Source organism: Lynx rufus, unplaced genomic scaffold (genome assembly GCF_022079265.1).
Source record: "Lynx rufus isolate CCGP_SWC_20201006 ecotype Redwood Valley unplaced genomic scaffold, mLynRuf1.p SCAF_5, whole genome shotgun sequence".
NCBI lineage: Eukaryota > Metazoa > Chordata > Mammalia > Carnivora > Felidae > Lynx > Lynx rufus.
Window position 1 is genome coordinate 38,146,160 of NW_025814867.1, and position 21,619 is coordinate 38,167,778.

The 21,619-nt window shown below is 34.3% G+C and overlaps 1 protein-coding gene across 3 annotated transcripts in view; it reads left to right on the forward strand.

The window, feature by feature from the left end:
• The window catches only part of U2SURP (U2 snRNP associated SURP domain containing), a 53,941-nt gene extending 33,294 nt beyond the window's left edge, over window positions 1-20,647 (forward strand). For all 3 annotated transcript variants that reach the window (XM_047098950.1, XM_047098949.1, XM_047098951.1), the window contains 8 exons: window positions 2,703-2,859; window positions 3,583-3,678; window positions 4,400-4,466; window positions 7,274-7,433; window positions 10,345-10,455; window positions 13,020-13,138; window positions 15,103-15,279; window positions 16,448-20,647. In XM_047098950.1, the coding sequence (XP_046954906.1) occupies window positions 2,703-2,859; window positions 3,583-3,678; window positions 4,400-4,466; window positions 7,274-7,433; window positions 10,345-10,455; window positions 13,020-13,138; window positions 15,103-15,279; window positions 16,448-16,586 (1,026 nt within the window). In that variant the 3' untranslated portion in view covers window positions 16,587-20,647. The remainder of the gene's footprint in view (window positions 1-2,702; window positions 2,860-3,582; window positions 3,679-4,399; window positions 4,467-7,273; window positions 7,434-10,344; window positions 10,456-13,019; window positions 13,139-15,102; window positions 15,280-16,447) is intronic.
• The last annotated feature ends 972 nt before the right edge of the window (window positions 20,648-21,619 follow it).

Here is a 21,619-nt window from a genome sequence, read left to right on the forward strand (position 1 = left end):
CATACAAATTTTAGGATTATTTGTTCTAGTTCTATGAAAAATGCTATTGGTTATTTTGATAGGGATTGCATTGAATCCATAGACTGCTTTGGGTAGTATGGATATTTTAACAATATTAATTCTTCCAGTCCGTGAGTATGGAATATCTTTTCATTGGTTTTTGTCATCTTTGGTTTTTTCCATCAGTTTTTATAGATTCCAGAATATAAGTATTTTACCTCCTTGGTTAAATTTATTCCTAGGTAGTTTTTGCTTTTGGTGCAGTTGTAATTGGGAATGTTTTTGTAAGCGCTCTTTCTACTACTTTGTAATTAGTGTATAGACATGTAACAGATTTCTGTATATTTTATATCCTACAACTTTACTGCATTCATTTATTCTAATAGTTTTTTTGGTTGAGTCTTTAAGGTTTTCTATGTATAGTATTGTGTCATCTGCAAATAGTTTTATTTTTCCCTACCTATTGAGATGCCTTTTATTTCTTACCTCATTGCTGTGGCTACGACTTCCAGTGCTATGTTGAATAGAAGTGTTGAGAGTGAACATCCTTGTCTTATTCCTGTTCTTAGAGGAAAAGCTTTCAGTTTTTCACTATTGAATATGATGTTAGCCTGTGGGTTTTCATATATGTCCTTCATTATGTTAAGGTATATTCTCTCTAAAACCCACTTTGCTGAGTTTTTATCACGAATGAATATAGTATTTTGTTAGATGCTTCTTCTGCCCCCGCTGAGATGAGCATGTGGTTTTTGTCCTTTTTTGAATGTGATGTATCACATTGATTGATGAGTGTTGAACAACCCTGACATCCCAGGAGTAAATCCCACTTGATTACGGTGAATGATTGCTTTAATGTATTGTTGGATTTGGTTTGCTAATATTTTGTTGAGGTTTTTTGCATCTGTGTTCAACAGGGATATTGGCCTGTAGTTTTCTTTTTTTAATGTCTTTATCTGATTTTGGTGTCAGAATAATGCTGGTCTTACAGAATGAATTTGAAAGTTTTCCTTCTTCTATTTTTGGGGATAGTTTGAGAAGAACAGGTTTTGACTCTTTTAATTGTTTGGTAGAATTCACCTGGAAAGCCATCTGGTCCTGGATTTTAATTTGGATTTTTATTTTGATTACTGATTCCAGTTTTGGAGATTGAATGTTTTTGGGAAGTTATCCATTTCTTCTGTGTTGTTCAGTTTGTTGGCATATGATTTTTTCATACTATTTTCTTATAATTCTTTGTATTTCTGGGGTATTGGTTGTTATTTCTCCTTCATTTTTATTTTATTTATTTGAATCTTCTTTTTTCTAGATGAGTCTGGCTAAAGGTTTATCAATTTTATTTATCTTTTCAAAGAACCAGCACTTGGTTTCATTGATTTTTTAAAAAAAATTTTTTTTTAGTTTCTATTTTGTTTGTGTCTGCTCATCTGTTTTAGTGCTACTAGCTTTGGCCTTTGTTCTTCTTTTTTTAATTCCTTTACATGTAAGGTTAGAGTGTTTATTTGATATTTTTCTTGTTTCTTGAGGTAGGCCTATATTGATATAAACTTCCCTCTTAGAACTGCTTTTGCTATGTCCCAAAGATTTTGGACTTGTTTTTTTTTTTTTTTTTTTTTCCCATTTTCTTTGTCTCCATGTAGTTTTTGATTTCTGATGACTTTTTTAAAATGCTTATTTATTTATTTTGAAAGAGAGAAACCACAGGGAGGGGCAGAGAGAGAGAGAGAGAGAGAGAGAGAGAGAGAGAGAGAATCCCAAGTGGGCTCCGTGCTGTCAGCGCAGAGCCCAGCGTGGGGTTTGATATCATGAACCATGAGATCATGACCTGAGCCAAAATCAATAGTTAGACACTTAACTGAGCCACCTAGGTGCCCCCTGATCACTGTTTTTTTTTTTTTTTTTAATTTGATGACATGAAAAGATACATGATGCATTAGTTGAAAAAAGGAACTAATAAAGCAATATATATTGCATGATTTAATTTTATTAAACTAAAGTAGCTATATAAGTAAATATGTACATGAAGAGATGCACCACAATGGTAGCAGATTCTGTTCATCACGATTCTGTTGCTTTTCACCTCATCATTGTTTCATGAATCCTTTGTCTTCAGTTCTACCATCCTCATCCAGTTATCTTTTCACTTTCATTCCTATGAGATTCTAATTAGCCCCCCTGTTCCAAGCACATGGTCCTCGTTTCAGTTTCTTAAGTATACGTTTCCTTCTACCATAAACCTTTGTAAATATTCTTGCCTGTCTCTGAAACATCTCCTGTTTACCTGAGATCCTTCAGATGTCAGTTTAAGACTCAGTATCATTGAGCCTTCTCAGACCGCTTTAGGTGAAACCTACTTATACATTGGAATAGTATGATATGCCTCTTTGTTGTAGCAGTCATTATAGTCACAGTTCTTTGAATATTGTGATTTTATGATTGCCTGCTTCCTCCTACCCCCTGGTCTCCCAGAAAATTCTAGTAAGACCTATTACATGAGGGACCAAAGGAACAAACTTGTTTTTGTTTATTATTGTATCCTCAGTGCCTTACATGGTACCTGGCATCAAGAAATACTTGGTAGATATTTCTTAAATAATGAAAGAATGACTGCTTCTTTGTCAGACAGGAGGATGAAGTATATCCTAGTTATAGCAATATGACTTTAGTAAAGGAAAATGTTACAGCAAGTATGTATGTTTCTGTAGGATGTACCAGATGACCTCGATGGTGCCCCCATTGAGGAAGAACTTGATGGTGCACCTCTAGAAGATGTGGATGGAATTCCTATTGATGCTACTCCCATTGATGATCTTGACGGAGTCCCTATAAAGAGTCTTGATGATGATCTTGATGGAGTGCCTTGTAAGTTCAGATTTCAAACTGATGAGCTAATAAGTTTGATTCCAAAACTCTTTAATTTCCACACATGTGGATATGGAAAAAGTTTAAGGTATCAGTCTTTAATTTGTCTTTTATTTCTGACTTTTCAAAATTCAAATACCCAATAATACATTTGACTCTGCCAAGAAAAAGGTTTTCTTTCTAGTCACATATCTTTATTGGGATAGCCTCGTATAAGTAAGTTTCTCTTTTTGTCTTAATTGTCATGAAAACTATAGGCATAATCTTGTTCTCAGTTATACTCATAATCCTAGATGCCTTGTTTTGTCAGTTCTGTTTTTATTCATAATTTATGGGTTCATGTTTCTTAGATGCCTAAAGTCACTTTTGGCCATAGGATGTATACAGAATCTGTAGTATGTTTGAATTGCATGAAAATATTAAACAGTATAAGAATTGTATAGTTTAAATAGTGATTAGGTAAAGACCTTAAAGATTTTTTTACTGCCCCAACTTCTCCATTTGCTTGAAATCATAATAACTTGTATATTTTGTATTGATGTATTTGTGTTTAAACATCGGACCTCAGGTGTAGAGAATTAGATTAGTCATAATCCTTGTTCTTGACACTAGCATTATTAGTCCATGTGTGGCCTTATTTTACTTTTTAATAATAGAATGAATACCCATGAACTCTTTAAGTCATCTAGTAGTAGGGGTTAATGGCTTATCCTTCCTCATTAGTGGATGCAACTGAAGACTCCAAGAAGAATGAGCCCATATTTAAAGTTGCCCCATCAAAATGGGAAGCTGTAGATGAATCTGAATTAGAAGCACAGGGTGAGTAAAAGTACAATAAATATTAAGCTTTAGAAAATTGAGTACTTAAAATCAATTATTGGTGTGTGTGTGTGTATGTTTTCTTTTTATGTTTTACAACATTTCAACTTTAAGACCCGGAGTTACTATATTTTATGTCTAGTGGCTAAGTTTTCATTATGGTTGTTGTTACAATTTTCGTACATCTTTCAGTTTGGATGCTTTGCGAGTAATCAAAGAAATCACTAATACCTTTCAGGGTAAGGCATTTCAGTAGAAAATGTAGATGGAAGTTACACCTATTTGGAAATCTACTTAGAGGTCAGTTTCAGAGAAACCAGGCTTTGATCCTCCCATAATGCTTGACTTTTTAGATGCAGTTTAGACCTGCCTTTCATACTTACTTGGATTCGTGTCCTTAAGTGCTTATAGTATGTAATTGTTAATATTTGTAGGTTCTAATGAATAAATCTTAACCATTCAGCACACAAATAAAAATAACATTTGTCACTTCATGAATTTGAATAAAATTATAGCATATATATATGCTATATATATATATATATATATATATATATATATATATAAAGAAATATAGCACATAGAAATGGTTTTCAAAGAAGAGATAATTGGCAGATAATTTCTGTAATATAAACTTCGAATTCTAGAGCTGGGCTTCTACTATACTACTGCAAAGTGCTAATTTACCTTAATGGAATTACATCCTTTTCCTTCCGTTTAGCTGTAACAACTTCTAAATGGGAGTTATTTGACCAGCATGAAGAATCAGAAGAAGAAGAAAATCAAAAGTAAGAATCTAAGTTTTGAACTTACTCAGTTTCTTATTATATATAAGTTCCCTTTTTCATTAAGAGGTATGCTTGAAATAATAGTGAAGAGGAAAACTTCACTCTTTAAAACCTTGTTGGGAGGGTCATTTTTAGTTCTTCATTGTTTTTCCAGTGAATAAAGAGCTTTTGGTTTCTGGTCTGATGTACCTCGTTTCCCTTTGCTTCTGAGTTGATTTTTCAATGCTAGGTTTATATATTCTCACTTGGTAGTTACTAAATGGTCAACTGCATTTATTTCAAATCTTTGTCATGAAATACTGTTTTGGCTTTACAGAAAGTGATTTTTAAAATGTGAATGGGAAATTATGCTGCTTTTTATTTGGATTGTACATTGCTAAGAAAAGCAGTGCATTATGGCTATTCTTTTACGTTATTTAAATGTAAACAGGGGTGCCTGGGTGGCTTATTTGGTTAAAAGTTCCACTCTTGGTTTTGGCTCAGGTCGTGATCTCACTGTCCTGAGATCAAGCCCCGAGTCCTGTGTTGGCTCTGCACTGGGTGTGGAGCCTGCTTGGGATTCTCTTCTTTTCTCTCTGCCCCTCCCCTGGTTGCATGAGCTTTCTCGTTCTCTCTCTTAAAATAAATAAACATAAAAAAAAAATGTAAACATCTCAGAAGAACTAAGAATGAATTAAAGAAAGCTTTCCTTTAACATGTAGAGAAATTATAATTTCAAAGTTTGCTTTTTGGTAATCACCTCAAGATTGTTTTTGCATACTGAATGCGATTATAGGAATCTTGCTCCCAGATTCTCCAGCAAGTTTATATTGGTAGCTTTTAGGTAGAACCTGACAGCTTTTTACATCATTGCAAAGGAAATTAATTTTTTTTAAATAGGAGAACAGATGACCTCAACACAAAGCAGAGGTTTCTGCTTAAAAAAACAAAAAAGAAAGAAAAAATCTTTGTTCTTTTATCCTTCTCAAATGGAAGAGTGAACAAAGGGAAAAAGTCCCTTTTGTGTCCCAGCACAGTTTGGGCATTGTATGGATTCAGTAAATGGATATTAGTAGCATTTAGATTGTTGTTAAAGAAATGTGATTGTGGGAACACAGTTTGATATACTGAGGAAAACTTCGCATCAGTGATGTCTTTCCAGAAACATTGGTGTGATCAGAACAAGTCAGCAATGATGATGATGGAATATTAACAAAATATAGATGTGGTTTGCTGATGGAAATACCTCTCCAAGGCTGTTGAAGAATACAGGAATTGGGATAGTCCAGTTTGCTTTAAAATAGTGCTTTAACCTTTTTAATGTCTACAGTACCACATTATTAACATCTCTGACTATTGTAGCATCACTGGCTTAAAATACATGTGTTAATTCATGAGATAATTAATTTAGGGGAAAGGAAGGGTATAAAAGGCCATTGCAGAACTCAAATGTTTCTTCAGTTTGTTTTGTTTCTATAGGTATTAACTTTTTTTGCGTAAATTTGATATTAGTGTTAATGTTTGGATTATGACTGCATTTCATTGTTGAAAGTAAAATAATCAGTGAGAATAGAGTCAGTAGAATACAGTGAGGCATGGATCACTGGAAATGTAATTTTTATTTTCCTTAAGAGCTCTAAATAAATCACGGTAACATAAAAATAACTTTATGGAAGTATAAAGCAAGGCAAAGATAATTTTCACATACAACTTTCTGGTCCTTGAAATTTTTTTATGCCTCACTACTGCTCTCTAGTGGCTGAATCCAAAATGCTTTTTTGAAACTAGTAATTATTTTTTATGGCAGAAAAGTGATTAAAAAAATACATAGCACTACTCTTTGTAGAAAACTTCCAAATAGTAATTTAATTTCATTTATGATGAATTCTGTTTGGTTTTATAGACTTGAATTTCCATTTCTTTAAAAGAATAAGTCCTGGTTACCTAGAACTGGTAACTAAGAGCTAAAATCAAAACCAGTTAGAATGGACTGCCCAGGGACTGCAAAATTAAAATAGAAATCATAAAATAAATATGTATCTTAAATTACCAAGTATAACTTATATTAAAAGTAAATAATATGGTTAATGTTTGGTATCTAGTCATCTAGATCCTTTCTCTCTATATAGAAAACATATAAACCAGACCAACTTTACAATAGTTGCCTGCCTCTTTGCACTGTATTGCTCTGGAAGGATAGGAGAATTTTTCCTCTTTGTATCCTTACCATGGTAGTCCCTTAGTTTTTCATTTTCTTCTTATCTGACATAGATTCTAACAGTATAATTTTCAGAATCAACTATGATATTGAGTACTAATATGTGATAATATTTAAAATTTACACATTTATTCCTGGGATTATGTATTAATCAGATAAGGTCTTTACCTACTATCTTGTTTCTTAGTTAACTATGTATGACACAGACTGATGTATTTTATAGTGTATAGGCTCTGCTGAAAAAAGGGTAAACATTTGGCCTTTTTAACATGAAGTGTTCTGAAATCACTCTGAACTGGAAAGTATGGGGAATCATTGATTATTCATTTGACTTAACACTGCAAGGAAAGTTGTAGAATGTTGTAGATAACATAGAAGTTGTTTTTAAATGATTATGTTGAAGCTCAAACTTTTTATGTGGAAGAAACAGAAGAGTTTTATAGAATTGTCTATTTGATAAAATATTTTATAAAAACGTTTTAGTGATGAATTGTCCTGTTTTGTTAACACTATTTACAGACTAAGACAGTGAAAAATAAAAAAAGCCAAACTGTAAAATGTAACATTTTTTTCTGTCTTGACATACGATATATTCTGCTTATTTCCAAAGTCAAGAAGAAGAAAGTGAGGATGAAGAAGATACTCAGAGTTCCAAATCAGAAGAACATCATTTGTACTCTAATCCAATCAAAGAAGAAATGACGGAGTCTAAGTTTTCTAAGTACTCTGAAATGAGTGAGGAAAAACGAGCTAAACTTCGTGAAATTGAGGTCAGTATTTCAGTGAAGTTGAAACTATTTCACTGGCCTTCTTTCACTTTTCCACTGACCTAGGCTTCCTCTTGGCATCATTCCTTTGTGCATTTTCTCGGTGCCTAGAAACCTTCATACCAGCTGACTTCCTACAGACCTCTTAGTTAAAGCATTTCTTCTCTCCTGCTATCCTTTTCTTACACTTGTGCATTTGCTTACTTCTCCCTATTTATCTCGTTATTTTACATGTACTGTGGTGTGTGTTTTATTTTGTTTTAGCTTGCTTGTTTAATGTTTCTAGTCCCTACTAGGTGCTGATTTACATGAGGGGAAAGAACCATGTCTGTTGTCTGTTCATCATCATAAATCCAGTGCCTGGCACATGGGAGATCTTTTGAAGATATTGATTTTAAGAATAGATTACACTGGCATTATAAAATTATTACATTTGAGTGTACATAGTATGTAACGAGGAAAAGTGAACTATTTTCTGGCACCTTTAGGTTACATCTGCATTTTATTTCAGTGGGGAGAGTAGACATTAAGTGAGACTTAGCAGTAAGAAGGGGGAAAAACTTATGGGAATGAGTCCAAACTATCTCAGCCTGACTTTTCCCTCCCTCAGTCCCCTGTCCTTTTTAATGCCTTTTTTTTTTTTTTTTAATTACCAAAAGGAGACCTATCAGAGGGAAGGGTATTGTAATGGGAACCTTCCTTATTCCTTGTTTCAAGGTGATGAAACATTCCCAGTAGTAAATGTTAGTGTAGCAGTCAGTCCAGAGTCTCAGAAGTATATCTGAGAGTGTATTTTAATACTTTGTCCATTGATTTAACAGTATTTTGGATGTCTGCTATGTATCAGCACTGTTCCTCTTACTAATTTATAGTTCCCACCATAGTAATTACCTTATTTCCAGTTCTCTAATCACTGTTGGGCTGGTACAAGTTTTTGCCCAACTCTTTCTCAGATACCATTAAGCCAAAGTAACTGTTAACAGGGAAAGTATTTCATTTTAACCTTACACAGAATCAGTATACTGTCTGTAATAAGTGAAGAGGAGGGATTTTCAGAGTTAACGTGTTGGATATATTTTTTTATATACAATCTTTACCAATTAAAAAAAATTATTTCTTTTACTCAGGGGATGGTGGGGAGCTCAAGCAGGGGAGAGACAGAGGAAGGGAGAGAATCCCAAGCAGGCACTGCACTGTCATTGTGGAGCCCAGTGTGGGGCTTGAACTCATGAACTGTGAGCCGAAATGAAGAGTTGGATGTTTAACCAATTGAGTCAGCTAGGGCGCCCTTGTTGACAAATTTTTTAGGGGACTATATCAGTGACCTCACTCCACCTGTGGATTTCTTTTTTCCAAGTTGCACATGCCCCTTCTTAACTCTCAGAACTCCTCCCAAGCTTACTGAACTCTGCCTTTCTGGAGTTAAATAAAAATATATTTTCTTGATAATGAAGTTATACCGTTTAAATGCCAAAACAGACTACTGGATAGTTTTAAGATGTTCTATTTACCCTGATAGAAAAAGGGCAAAAATTGGGGAATTTATTAAAAAAAATTTTTTTTTTCAACGTTTATTTATTTTTGGGACAGAGAGAGACAGAGCATGAACGGGGGAGGGGCAGAGAGAGAGGGAGACACAGAATCGGAAACAGGCTCCAGGCTCTGAGCCATCAGCCCAGAGCCTGACGCGGGGCTCGAACTCACGGACCGCGAGATCGTGACCTGGCTGAAGTCGGACGCTTAACCGACTGCGCCACCCAGGCGCCCCTAAAAATTGGGGAATTTATGAGAAATGTTCATGAAGTCAAAAATAGTGAAAATAATACTTTGAATGGAAGAAAGTTTTTGTAGTTTGTTCCCATTCTATGGGAAAGCCTCATAATATTTATAGTAGTATTTAGTTCATTTAAAGGACCTATCAGTGCTCAGTAAAATAGGTTAAGATGTTTGCATATACAATAATCCTGTCAGGCCAGAGTGTTCTCTTCCCCTCTTCAGATGACATAGGGTGGGCAGGTTTGACGCTGCAACCGGTGGATCCATGTGCTTTCCATTTCCACCTCCAACAGCCTGAGTCCTCATGTATTTCATCTTACTTGTTCTCCCTTTATTTAATAAGGTTATATATAGATATCTTTATGTAATAAAACATTTTTATATATGTGTACATACAAATATATATGTATTACTGTATAACTGTATTAACATAATTAAGTGTGGAATATATATTATACATACACACAATGCTGTATTGGATGTTTTATACAAATGGTTTTCTGCTTGTGTATAAATTACAAGAAATGGAAGTGTTTCTGATTTTTTTTATTAGTACATATTCTTACTATCTTAAGTATATTCTGATATGATTTAACCTTTCCTTGATGTCTTGATATTCAGTGATTACATTGTACTATAAATAGAGTGAAACATTCAAATTCTGTAGTTCTGTGTTTGGTCCTACATGAACTGTAAAGAATGCTTTAAAAAAAATATCTTGTGTCCTGCTGGCTGTCATATCTTGTTGGAAGTATGTTCCCTCGCACATTTAGAGAGCCAGATAGCAAATTCATTATCGTTGTGTTGAGATAATAAGTAGGTTCTTAAGGGTCTGAACTATATATAGTTCATGGTTTTTGAGTCCTCTCATGTGGCTGTGCAGAGAGCCTGTGGGCCCATGCCTGATTGCTTGAATCCTGCATGGTTGGGCTTGTCTGCCAAATGGTCTTCAGATAAGGGAGCTTTATGTTGATGTTATATTTTGACTGAGTCCCAATCAGATATTGCTTTGCTGTGTTTATATTTTTCCTTTTTACACATTTATTTCAAAGAAAAAAGGAATTTTTTAAAGGCCCAAAGCACTGCTTGAAAGCTATAATGATGAAAAGATTTATTTTTAAAATGTCTTATTTCACAGCTCAAAGTTATGAAGTTTCAGGATGAATTGGAATCTGGAAAAAGACCTAAAAAACCAGGCCAGAGCTTTCAGGAGCAAGTAGAACACTACAGAGATAAACTTCTTCAACGAGTAAGGAATAAGTGTACTCAGTAATGCGTATTTTCTGAAGTAATTTGTTTGACTACCTAGAATTTTGGTATATTAGTACACTAAAGGAAAAGTATATCTCAAATTATATCCTTTGATGTGCAAATGCTGAATACTGGTAGACAGGAACATTAGAAATTTGATGTTTTGCAATCATTTCAACTTGGGAAAGGGTCTGAAAGCAATAGCGCACCATTTTATTCTGGATATACTACCTGTGGACTAGAAATTCCATGCTTTCAAAGCTGGAAGACCTTATATGAAGTGCCAACATTTGTGACAGTAAAACACCAACAACCCCCTGAGAAGTGGCACAGAGATAAAGATGGACTTAGAATTTGGGACGTTCATTTAGGACTCCTTTTCCATTGTTTACAAAGAAGGACACCAAGGGGTAACATACTTCATTGGTGAACTCGAGTACATAAAAAATTTGTGGCAATATACAGAGAATTTAGAACAAGAAAGCCCATTTGTTAATTGTTGAAAGAACCCAGGAATTTTATTGGGACTGCTATTAAGTTTTACCTTGATTGTCATTGTAGAAAAGACCATATAGAGAGAAAGAAAAGAAAAGGCTAGACTAGAACACTAGAACTTAGACTCACTAAAACTATTAATGGTGTAGAACCAGTGAGAGGAGCAGCACTATGGTAAAGTAGCTTCGGTGCCACACAGACCTGTGCACTCCTGGGGCCGCCTTTTGCTGTGTGCTCCCAGGCAAGTCCTGGAGGCCTGCTTTTCTCTGTGAAACTAGGTTGATAGTCCCAATTTTGCAGGATTGTGAGATAATCGCTACTTTTTAAATTGGATTTTAATTACTTTTTTATTGGATTAAATTGTTCAAAATATTTTAAGTATTTCAATCAGGAAAATATATCCTACAGATTACCAGACGAAGACAGTGTCCTCAGCATCAATATCTATCTATCTATCTATCTATCTATCTATCTATCTATTTATTCATTTTTTAATTTTTAAAAATCTTTATTTTTGAGAGAGAGAGAGAGAGACAGAGAGAGAGACAGTGCAGGTGGGGGAGGAACAGAGAGCGAGAGAGAGAGACACAGAATCCAAAGCAGGCTCCAGGTCTGAGATGTCAACACAGAGCCCGACGTGGGGCTCGAACCCATGAACTGTGAGTTCATGATCTGAGCTGAAGGTGGATGCTTTATCAACTGAGCCATCCAGGCGCCCCCTCAGCATCACTTTTTAAATCTGTACTCTAGTTGTATTTCGAAAAAAGAAAAATGAGATTTTTAAAAAGATGTATCTGTACCCCAAGAGTCCCTTTGGAGTTGGTGGCAGGGATTTGATCTGCATTTAAGACTATACTTTGAGATACTCACTGGTCCTGATGGTAGTAATACCTATATTACCATTTTACTCTCTGCATTCTATGATTGTAATTGGAGAGAAGGATGTGTTTCTTGAAGGTATATACTGAGGGTCAGCAGACTCATCACCTCATCATAAATCAGCTTGTTGGAACACATCCATGCCCCTTCAAGCTTTTGGACTATCATGACAGAGTTGAATACTTAGGACAGAGATCCTGTGTGGCCCATAGAGCAGAAAATACTTACTCTATGACTCTTTGCAGAAAATGTTTGCAACATCTGGTATAGGCATTTTATCAGTTACCAGGTAGCTTTCTTGATGCATACAAATCGTAGAGAGATTCAATTCCTGGTAATGAAGACCTAAGTTGGCTTTGTCGGTTCATTGTTTGTAGCCACTCCCTTAATTATTTTATCAACAGAAGTCATAATCTCAAGTGAGAAGTGGCAGTAGTAGCAGTGGGGATAAGCAGATAGGTCATCTTTCTGGTTTATATAAAGTCATATAGTCATTTTGTACTTGTAGAAGTTAGGATTTAAAATTTCCAATACAAATGGTACTTGTTACTAATTAAGATTTTCTGATGGATGATTATTGTGAATAGCTATATTTCCTTTTAAGCCTTTTGCTTGGAAAGAGCTTTCCTTTGATTAAATCAACTTGCTGTAGGAATGCTGCTGACTATTGTAGTCTAAGATAGAAAGGCCAGTCTCTTACCTTTCTCCTTGTTTTTTTTTTTTTTGTTTTTTTTTTATTGTTTTGTTTTTTTTTAAGTGGAGGGACAGAGGGAGTAGTTAAGAGGACTGGCTGTAGAGCTTAGACTCAGATCCTGACTTCTCCATCCATTATGACTATGAGCATGGTACTTAACCTTTCTGAGTGTCATTTTTCATCTTTAGAATGAGGGTAATAGCAAATTTCTATTTTCTGTTTTGAAGTGTTACATGAAATGGTATATGGCAAGTTGTTTAGTAATTGGTCTGTGGTAGGAATTCAACCGTTTAGCTGCTGTCACTGGTATTAGTATTTTTACTCAGTGTAAGAAGAAATGACTACTTTTCCTGGAAGAGTAGGTATTTTTTAAAAAATGGCATTGTACCTTCAGTAGTGATTTTAAAAAGTGGTTAAAATATTGTTGCATAAATGAGATTAACCCAGATTGGTATTTTTTAATGACTATTCTTTCTTTAAAAAAAATAAAACAGGAGAAAGAGAAAGAATTAGAAAGAGAACGAGAAAGAGATAAAAAGGATAAAGAAAAATTGGAATCTCGATCCAAAGACAAGAAGGAGAAAGATGAATGTACTCCAACAAGGAAAGAAAGGTATAACATTTCTCACTCAGTTCCTATGCTGGTTTCAAGTTTTGAAATGATGTTTCATTTTGTAATGTTTTCATCACCGATGCCAACAAACTAGAAAAGTATTTTTTCATGATAAATGTGTTTGGCTCCTGCCTGCAGGAGGCGGAATTAGCTGAGAAATGGGGCAGTTAGCTGGCACTTGGCTTAGCTAACTGGGACATCATCCCTCTACGTGGGTCGTATGGTACCTTAGCCTTAGTTAAGTGCAAGAATTCAGTTACCGTATTAGGTATCAGACCTAAGGCTTAAATAACTAAACAGCTTGCTATATCTTGCTTGTTGTCTCTGGTATAAGCAATTCTTCTGAGTTGAGGCTGCTGCCTTTGAAAACTTGAATCTCCCAATCCTATCTAAAAGGAGTTTGTGTACATGGACCATAGGGACTTGCTCCTCATTTTAAGTCTTCATTCTAATCAAAACCACTTCTTTTTTAGTTTTTATTTTACTTTCAGTTCCTAAATGTCTCATTTAATAGAGAAAATTGCTTTAGTAACAGAACTGAGATTTTCCTAATAAAAACCAAGTGAATGCAAATTTAAAAAATTCTGGCTTAGTTACTCTACAGATAGTTACAAATAACATAAGTATACTAATTGGTTAAATGCTAAATTTACCATTTGTTTGTCTTGTATTTATTTTTTTGATACATTTTTTGATTCATAGAAAAGTTGCAAGGATAGTATAAAGAATTCCCAGATATCCTTCACGCACACTCTCCAAATGTTGAAATATTTCTACTTTTGCTTTATTTTTTTTGCCCTTCCTTTCCCCTCCTCCCAACCATTTAAGAGTAACTTGCTGGGGTTCCTGGATGGCTCAGTCGGTTGAGCATCCGACTTCGGCTCAGGTCATGATCTTGCGGCTTGTGAGTTCGAGCCCCACATCCGTCTCTGTGCTGACAGCTCAGAGCCTCGAGCCTGCTTTGGATTCTGTGTCTCCCTCTGTCTGCCCCTTCCCCAGCTCATGCTCTGTCTTTGTCTCTCTCTCTCAAAAATAAATTAACATTTAAAAAAAAAAAAAAGCCGACATGATGCCCCATTTTCTTACATAACCACAATAAGTTTCAAGATTGGAGAACTAACATTTAAAAAAAAAAAAAAAAACACTTATTTGGGGCACCTGGTGGCTCATTCGGTTAAGTGTCTGATTCTTAGTTTTGGCTCAGGTAATGATCTCATGGTTTGTGGGTTCAAGCCCTGCTCAAAATAAATAAACTTTAAAAATGAATGAATGAATGAATAAATAAGTAAAGTGTTTAAAAAACACCTCATCAGAGACCTTAATGAAATTTTATCCATTGTTCCAGTGTCTCATAGAAAAAGACAATTGAACTTAGTTGAGTTCAGTATTTGTTTTGATCAACCTATATTTAATTTATAATTTTATTTAAATCCACGCTAATTAACATATATTGCAATAATGGTTTCAGAAGCAGAATTTAGTGATTCATCACTTATATCTAACACCCAGGGTTCATCCCAACAAGTGCCCTCCTTAATGCTCATCACCCATTTTAGCCCATCCGCCCCCACCTTCCCTCTAGCAACCCTCAGTTCTCTGTATTTAAGAGTCTCTTATGATTTGCCTCCCTCTCTGTTTTTATCTTGTTTTTCCTTCCTTTCCCCAATGTTCATCTGTTTTGTTTCTTAAATTCCACATGAGTGAAATCACATGACATTTATCTTTCTCTGACTGACTTATTTTGCTTAGCATAATACACCCTAGTTCCATCCATGTTGATGAACCTATCTTTAAGATATTCTTTATAAAGGGCTTTGAATGTTGTTGGAAAATAACATTAATAAGGTTAAGTGAAAATAAAGTTAGTATAAACTGATAGGAATAAATCGCTAATTCAGTAGAAGGAAAATGAATACTTGATCCTTTGCTCACTTATGTAATGTTTTGGGGGCTTTGTTCCATAGGAAGAGGCGACACAGCACATCCCCTAGCCCATCTCGAAGTAGCAGTGGTAGACGAGTGAAATCCCCTTCACCCAAATCGGAGCGATCAGAGCGTTCAGAAAGATCTCATAAAGAGAGCTCACGGTCCAGGTCATCTCACAAAGATTCTCCTAGAGATGTTAGCAAAAAGGCCAAAAGGTAAATGCAGTTAATTTTTTGGTAAAATTTCAAATGCCGGTTTCCTTGTCATTTTACCAGCTTTTGAAAATAATTTGGCTGGCAGCCATTTTTTTAAAGGGTGTTAGAAAACCGGAGAAGTATACTTTCATTTTAGATTATGCCTTCCCACCTCCCCACCCCAGTCTCATAATGACTTAAAGCATAAGAAGGCTTCCAACAAGTAAAGACCAGCCAAGAATTTTAAACATTACATCCAGTGTTCTCTGTGGACTAGGGATAGCTGCTTTACTTTTCATTTTGTTCTTCAGTTTCTATAGAATATTCTTTGATTTTGTCAAGGCTGAAAGAAAAATACATTACCCCCTTCCTCCTGCCCCTGCATCTTATTAGCAAGTTCTTGGGTAGAGACTTGTGGAATTAAATACCATTCTTCAGTGTGTAGTTTTAGTGTGTTACATACTTCTTTTCCTTGTAGTTCTAGAAAAATGGTTAAGAAATGTTTTATTCATCTGGTGTTACATAGTGGAATTTTCCTGTGAACTAAAACTGCTTTATGTCCTAAAACTTTATTATTGTAACCATTTTTAGTAAATTCTTTATAAAAGAGATATGTTTCTCCTTTTCTAAGTGGTACTTGCATATATATATATTAAAGTACATTTATTAGTTTTGGTAATCTTCATGAACTGCGCATACAGAATTATGGTGTCTTAAATGATTTCCTTAACGATATGCAGTAGTTGGTGCTTTTCCTTCAAGAAGATAGGCTGCAGAGCTGCTATGCTTTAAAAATTGTGTGAATGATTTTAGATGCCATTTTGAACTTTATCTTGTAGATTTAGAGGTTCAGACTTTGGGGGTATATTAGTAACCTGGGGAGCTTGTTAAAAATGCAACTTCCCAGTCCTTACCTCTTGGGATTTTGATTAAATAGAACAGTGGTGGGGCTCAAGATTTTGTCTTCGTAAGCAAGCGCACCACTGATAATCATGGGTGCTGCACACCGGAGGTGCAAACTTGTGTGTATGTGTGTTTCTGTAAAGTAGACAAAGTGTAAATTTGGGAAGTTTACAACCTGTTTTATTTCTGACTTTGTGCTCTGTTAAAGATCATTTTAGGTAATTGAAGGATGGTCCATTTTGATCACATGAGTACTTTGATAAATTGTTTTCATTTGTTTCCACAGATCACCATCTGGTTCCAGGACACCTAAAAGGTCTAGGCGATCACGGTCTAGATCCCCTAAAAAGTCAGGGAAGAAATCCAGATCTCAGTCCCGATCTCCACACAGGTCTCATAAAAAGTCAAAGAAAAACAAACACTGACATAAATCTTTAAGATGCTGTCACTTATTGGAAATGCAATTTTGTTTTGTGCCTGAATGGTCTGTTTTTTTAAAAAAAAAAAAACAAAAAATCAAATGAAAGAGCATTCCTGGATTTTTTGTTTATTTGTTTGTGAATGCATGTGTAAACTCATGAGTAACTACATCTGTAGACCTGTCATTGTTTTATATTGTATAAATTACTTTCATTGTGGCTGTTTCTCAAGATGAAATTTTTATTGTGCTAATGAATTTCATCAGAAATGTGTATAATGGATCTGCTGGCAGTAGTAGTATTTTGTTTTAGGATGTTGTGACTTAGCAAAAATAATACAGATGTCTTCCCCCCTTTTGTAGCTTTGACAATTTGAATTAGATTTCAAATAAAATCTGAACAGAAAACTATAATGTTGTTTTTTTGCCCCATTGGTGACATCAAGTCCCTTAAAGTCCTACTGAGTTTAGCACTTCTGTTGTGTTTCTTATACTTAATGCACTTTATAAGCTCCATTGTTCAAGTAGCTAAAGTTTTATATTTACTAAGATGACTATGAAAATTAAGGGACCTGAGACTCCTATTTGGTAGGCTTGCCAACCAACTTCGATGAGGTTATCTTGGATAATACTAGTACCCAGAGATCAAAAGACTAGGTAAAGGTGGCATGGTCTTTTTTGTTAATGGAATGCCTGGCTACAATATTTTTTCTTTTTTCAAAGAAGCAATACGATTTCAGTATACTCAGCCTATGTCCTGAGCAACTACTTATTTTTAGGGGAAAATTAAATCTCCATCTTTTGACTCATCTTCTATCATGAAAGAAGTTTATTTATAAAAGAAATTTTCTAACAAGAGTTGGCCGTCGAAGTTTTTTGTATGATAAATGCCCTTTTATATAGCCCTCTGTAGATTACCTTTCAAACGCTTGTATTCATGTATTTCTACAAAGTTCTGTTTAAAGCACCTTAGTTTTTTGTTTTGTTTTTTTAAGAATTGAATTTTAGGTTTAGCTTTAGGTAAAACTTAAGAGTAAAATAGTTTTCAGGAAACTTAACATCCAGTAGTTTGTAAATTCATTGTGCAAAGTTGATTTAAGCAATTTGCAGAGTTAAAATCTATATACAATGGGAATAATTGCTGCAGTATGAGGAAGAAATAAGGAAACTTGTGTAATGTTGATCATAATATTGCTAGAAATATGTAATAAAGGGTTATGTAGACTTGAACTGACACTACTACGATTTGTGAATTTTTCAGTTTTTTATTTAGACACTTTATGCAGTGGTTTGATATTTTCCCCCCTTCATAGAGTAGAAAACTGTTCTAATAATGGATTGTTTTGAGTTAGATTTTAAAACTGTATTTTCCAGTTGTTTTACTTACTGTTGCCTAGTTATAAAATAAGCTATACCAATGGTTTGAGGAGTAGGTATATTAGCTGAGCAGTGAGGTATGCTGTTTCCAAACTGGGCAACCTTAAAATACAGCTTTAGAAAAGAGCCAATCAGTTTGTTTTACTTAATGGTTCTTGTCAACATGCAATATTGCTTGAAAGTTACTCCCTTACTGTTCACTTCACTCTTTTGTTTGTCCATAATGTTAGGGAATGTTAATTCCTAAATGTTGCTCAGAATAATTAAACATGAACATTTGGTGCTGGTTTTTAAAAACCTACAAATATAGCCATTTTAAAAGCAACACATTTTTTCTCCTCTGTTCATTGCCTGGGAGAAGGGAAATTTATATATTGCTTTTTTCTGCAAATATAACAATAATGTTGAGTTGCTAGTGATTTGGGCATTCCATTATTAGTTGGTATCTAGTATAGTTTTATAAGTAATTGGTCAGGTTATGATTTTCCCAGCCAAGTTACAAGGAGTGTTTATTTTTTTCTCTTTAAAAAAAAAAATACCCTGGGGAAGGAGGAGTGAGTAGAAATTGTTACGTCAGTTTTGGGTGCTTATTTGTAGTAGTTTTCCTACTGCAATGGAAGTTTGCAGTCCCTTTAATTTGGATCCAGATACAGCAAATATTCTTTTGGGTGTGTTGGGGGAGGGGATTGCTTAGGCTTGATAGAATATGTATTCTGTAAGTTTGCTAAATGTGTGTATTAGATTGGATTGGATTTTTTTTTCCTGGAATTGCAAATGGTATTGTTACATAGGTTATTTCCAATTTTACTTAATGAGAAAATATCTAGAGTAAGCCTGTTTAATTCTTCATGGATTCTATGAAAGTTTAATAGGATCATAAATTGGTAAATTCTTAGCGGGGGAGATAGTTTACCATTTTTTAAATAGCATATTATTCATCTGTTTCCTATCTAAAGAACACTCTTCATTAGACAGCAAAATTTCCACAGGTTAACTAAAATGTTTGTAGGGTGGCTTTCTATACAAGTTACAGGAAATACACTGTTCCCGCTCTGTAATAGATGGTTATGATGCTCTGTCATAGCTACAAGTAAGAGTTACCTACTCTTTTTATAAAGAAGATCCTACTCTTCTTATAAAGGCTTAATCTCTTTACCTTCGATCCTAATAACATTTATACACGGGGATTTCTTACCAGTTTAATACCATTTAATCTCCTTCTCCTACCCTGAGAGAAAACACACAAATAAATGGTGGTCTGTTTCTTACCAAAGAGAGACCTATGATTGAAAAGGATCATGTTTGTGAATCTTTTCTTTGACATTGTATTTCCTTATTACCATTAGCAAGCATATGGGCATTTCTAAACTATAAATGTTGAGAAGTTAGAGATTAAAGACTAAAACAACAAGCTCTTTTATGATGCTTAGAATGTTTTTGGCTTTTCTGCTAAAGTTTGCAGAGATTACGGTGACCTAATTTTTCTTTGTTACAGACCATTCGTGAGCTAACCCTGAGATTTTTATCCCAATTAAAGAATCTTAGAAGAAATACTTGCTTATGACTTCTGTATTTTATCCCCAAAATTTAATATTCTTGAAAATATTTTTAAGAAGTTCCAATCGATTTAAGTATATTAGACATGTTCTCTACACATTTGCCTTCATGATCATATAGATTGTGAAAAGTTTTATGGCCATAACAGTCTATCATTATGATTATTAAAAAATGAGAGCAAATAAATCGCTGTATTGCCAAAGTGACCTCGGCTATTCTGATGACCACATCAGTGTGATTTCTTCAACAGAGAAGGTTGTTTTAAAAATAAATAGTAACGCTATTCTAAGACTGTACATTTACAAAATAAGAGCTTTTTTTCTTTGTTGTTTTCCTCTTTCACTTTAATGGAAAAACTAATTACAGGAAATTCAGCACAGATACTAATGAAGACACTAGTACAAGTTTAAAAGAACACGTGACTAAAAACTCACAAAGTGCTTGACTTCTTCATATTTCACATGTAGATTTTAGGCAAATTTTAGGGGGTATTTCATTTCTTGTCATTTTGCTTTTTTTCTTTATTTTTGTTGTCAGCTTCCCAGGACTCAGAAAATACACAAATACAAATCCCAGGGGAAGTGTTGTGATGCTAGACTAAAAGGTGGGAATGTGCTGCTGTTCAGAGTGAGCCATGTTCCATTGTTGAAAATTCAACGCCTCAGTGTTTATTCAGTACCACCTCATGGAGCTTCAGTGTAAATGGGTTATGTGTATAACTGATTATTTATATAGTTTTGTAGATCTATAGATAAAATGCCCTCATTCATTTTCACATGTAATTGTGCTTGGAATATTTGTTTTATCCTTTTACTTCAACAGGCTCTTGTATGTTACATCTCTGCTGATTTGAAATATCAGGAAAGACAATTTTTCAGGAATGAGAATAATCTAGTTGAAATCAGCTCAGCTGAAATATTTTATAGCAAGACCTTTTCTTTTGGGTGAACTGATTCCATAATTTAGTTACTCTTGATGTAAGGATTAAGTTTATTGTGGAGCTGCTTTCCAGACTGTCACTTTATAGTTTTTCTACATAAAGATTATATAGTTGCAAAGGTTGTGGAATTTCCCTTTGTTGTTGTTTTTTGACTTTTAATTACTTTAATAAAAAAACATTGTTTTCATAGCAAACTTTAGCCTGTTCATGTAATTTTCTCCATGTAGTTTTTCTAATGCAAGCTCAGTAAACCATAGCTGGTTTTCAGCAGCTTTCTTTCAAGTGAAATAAGTGATGTGTCACATTTATCAGTTGTAGCTAAAATGTTACATCTTACATGTTTAAACTATAATAAAATATTTTTATGATAGATGATTCTCTTGATTAGGAAATTTTATTGTTCCCCTTGCTTTGAAGAGTTATTTTGTTCATTTTATTTCACGGGGGAAAGGTTTCAAACATACAAAATTGTAGAATGAACATCCCAAGTATCACCTTGTTAGTATGTATCTCTGACTGAATGTTTTGTTTTTAAAACAACGTAGTCACAATATCATTATTACACTAAAAATAATCCATTGGTTTCTTTTAAGACTTAAAAATGTTTTAATTGTGGTAAAATACTCATAACAAAATTTACCATCTTAACTATTTTTAGGTGTATAATCCAGTCGTGTTCAGTGTATTCACATTGTGCAAGCAGTCTCCATAACTTCATTTTACAAAATTGAAAATCGAACAATTAACTCCTCATGTCCTCCCCATCCCTTATTTTCTTTTTATTTCTGGGAGTATCGCTAACTACTCCAGATACCTCAAATAAGTGGAATCATACAGTATTTGTCTTTCTGTGGCTGGCATAATTCACTTAGTATAATGTCCTCAAGGTTCATCCATGTGGTAGCTTGTGCATTGGTTCTTTTTTTAAAACCTACTTTTTCTTTAAAGTTTCTCTGTTTCCTTACAGAATTTGAAAAGGATTTTCCCCAAATGGCACATTAGCATTTTCTATTTTGAGTAAAAACTTCAAAAGAAAACAAGTAATACCAAGTATATATGCCAGCTATTTCCATATCACTTTCTTTACCATTTTTACCACTTTTTGTGCTGTGTTCTCTTTAATGGTTATGTATAATTTCACATCAACATTTCATAGAGTGGGGTAC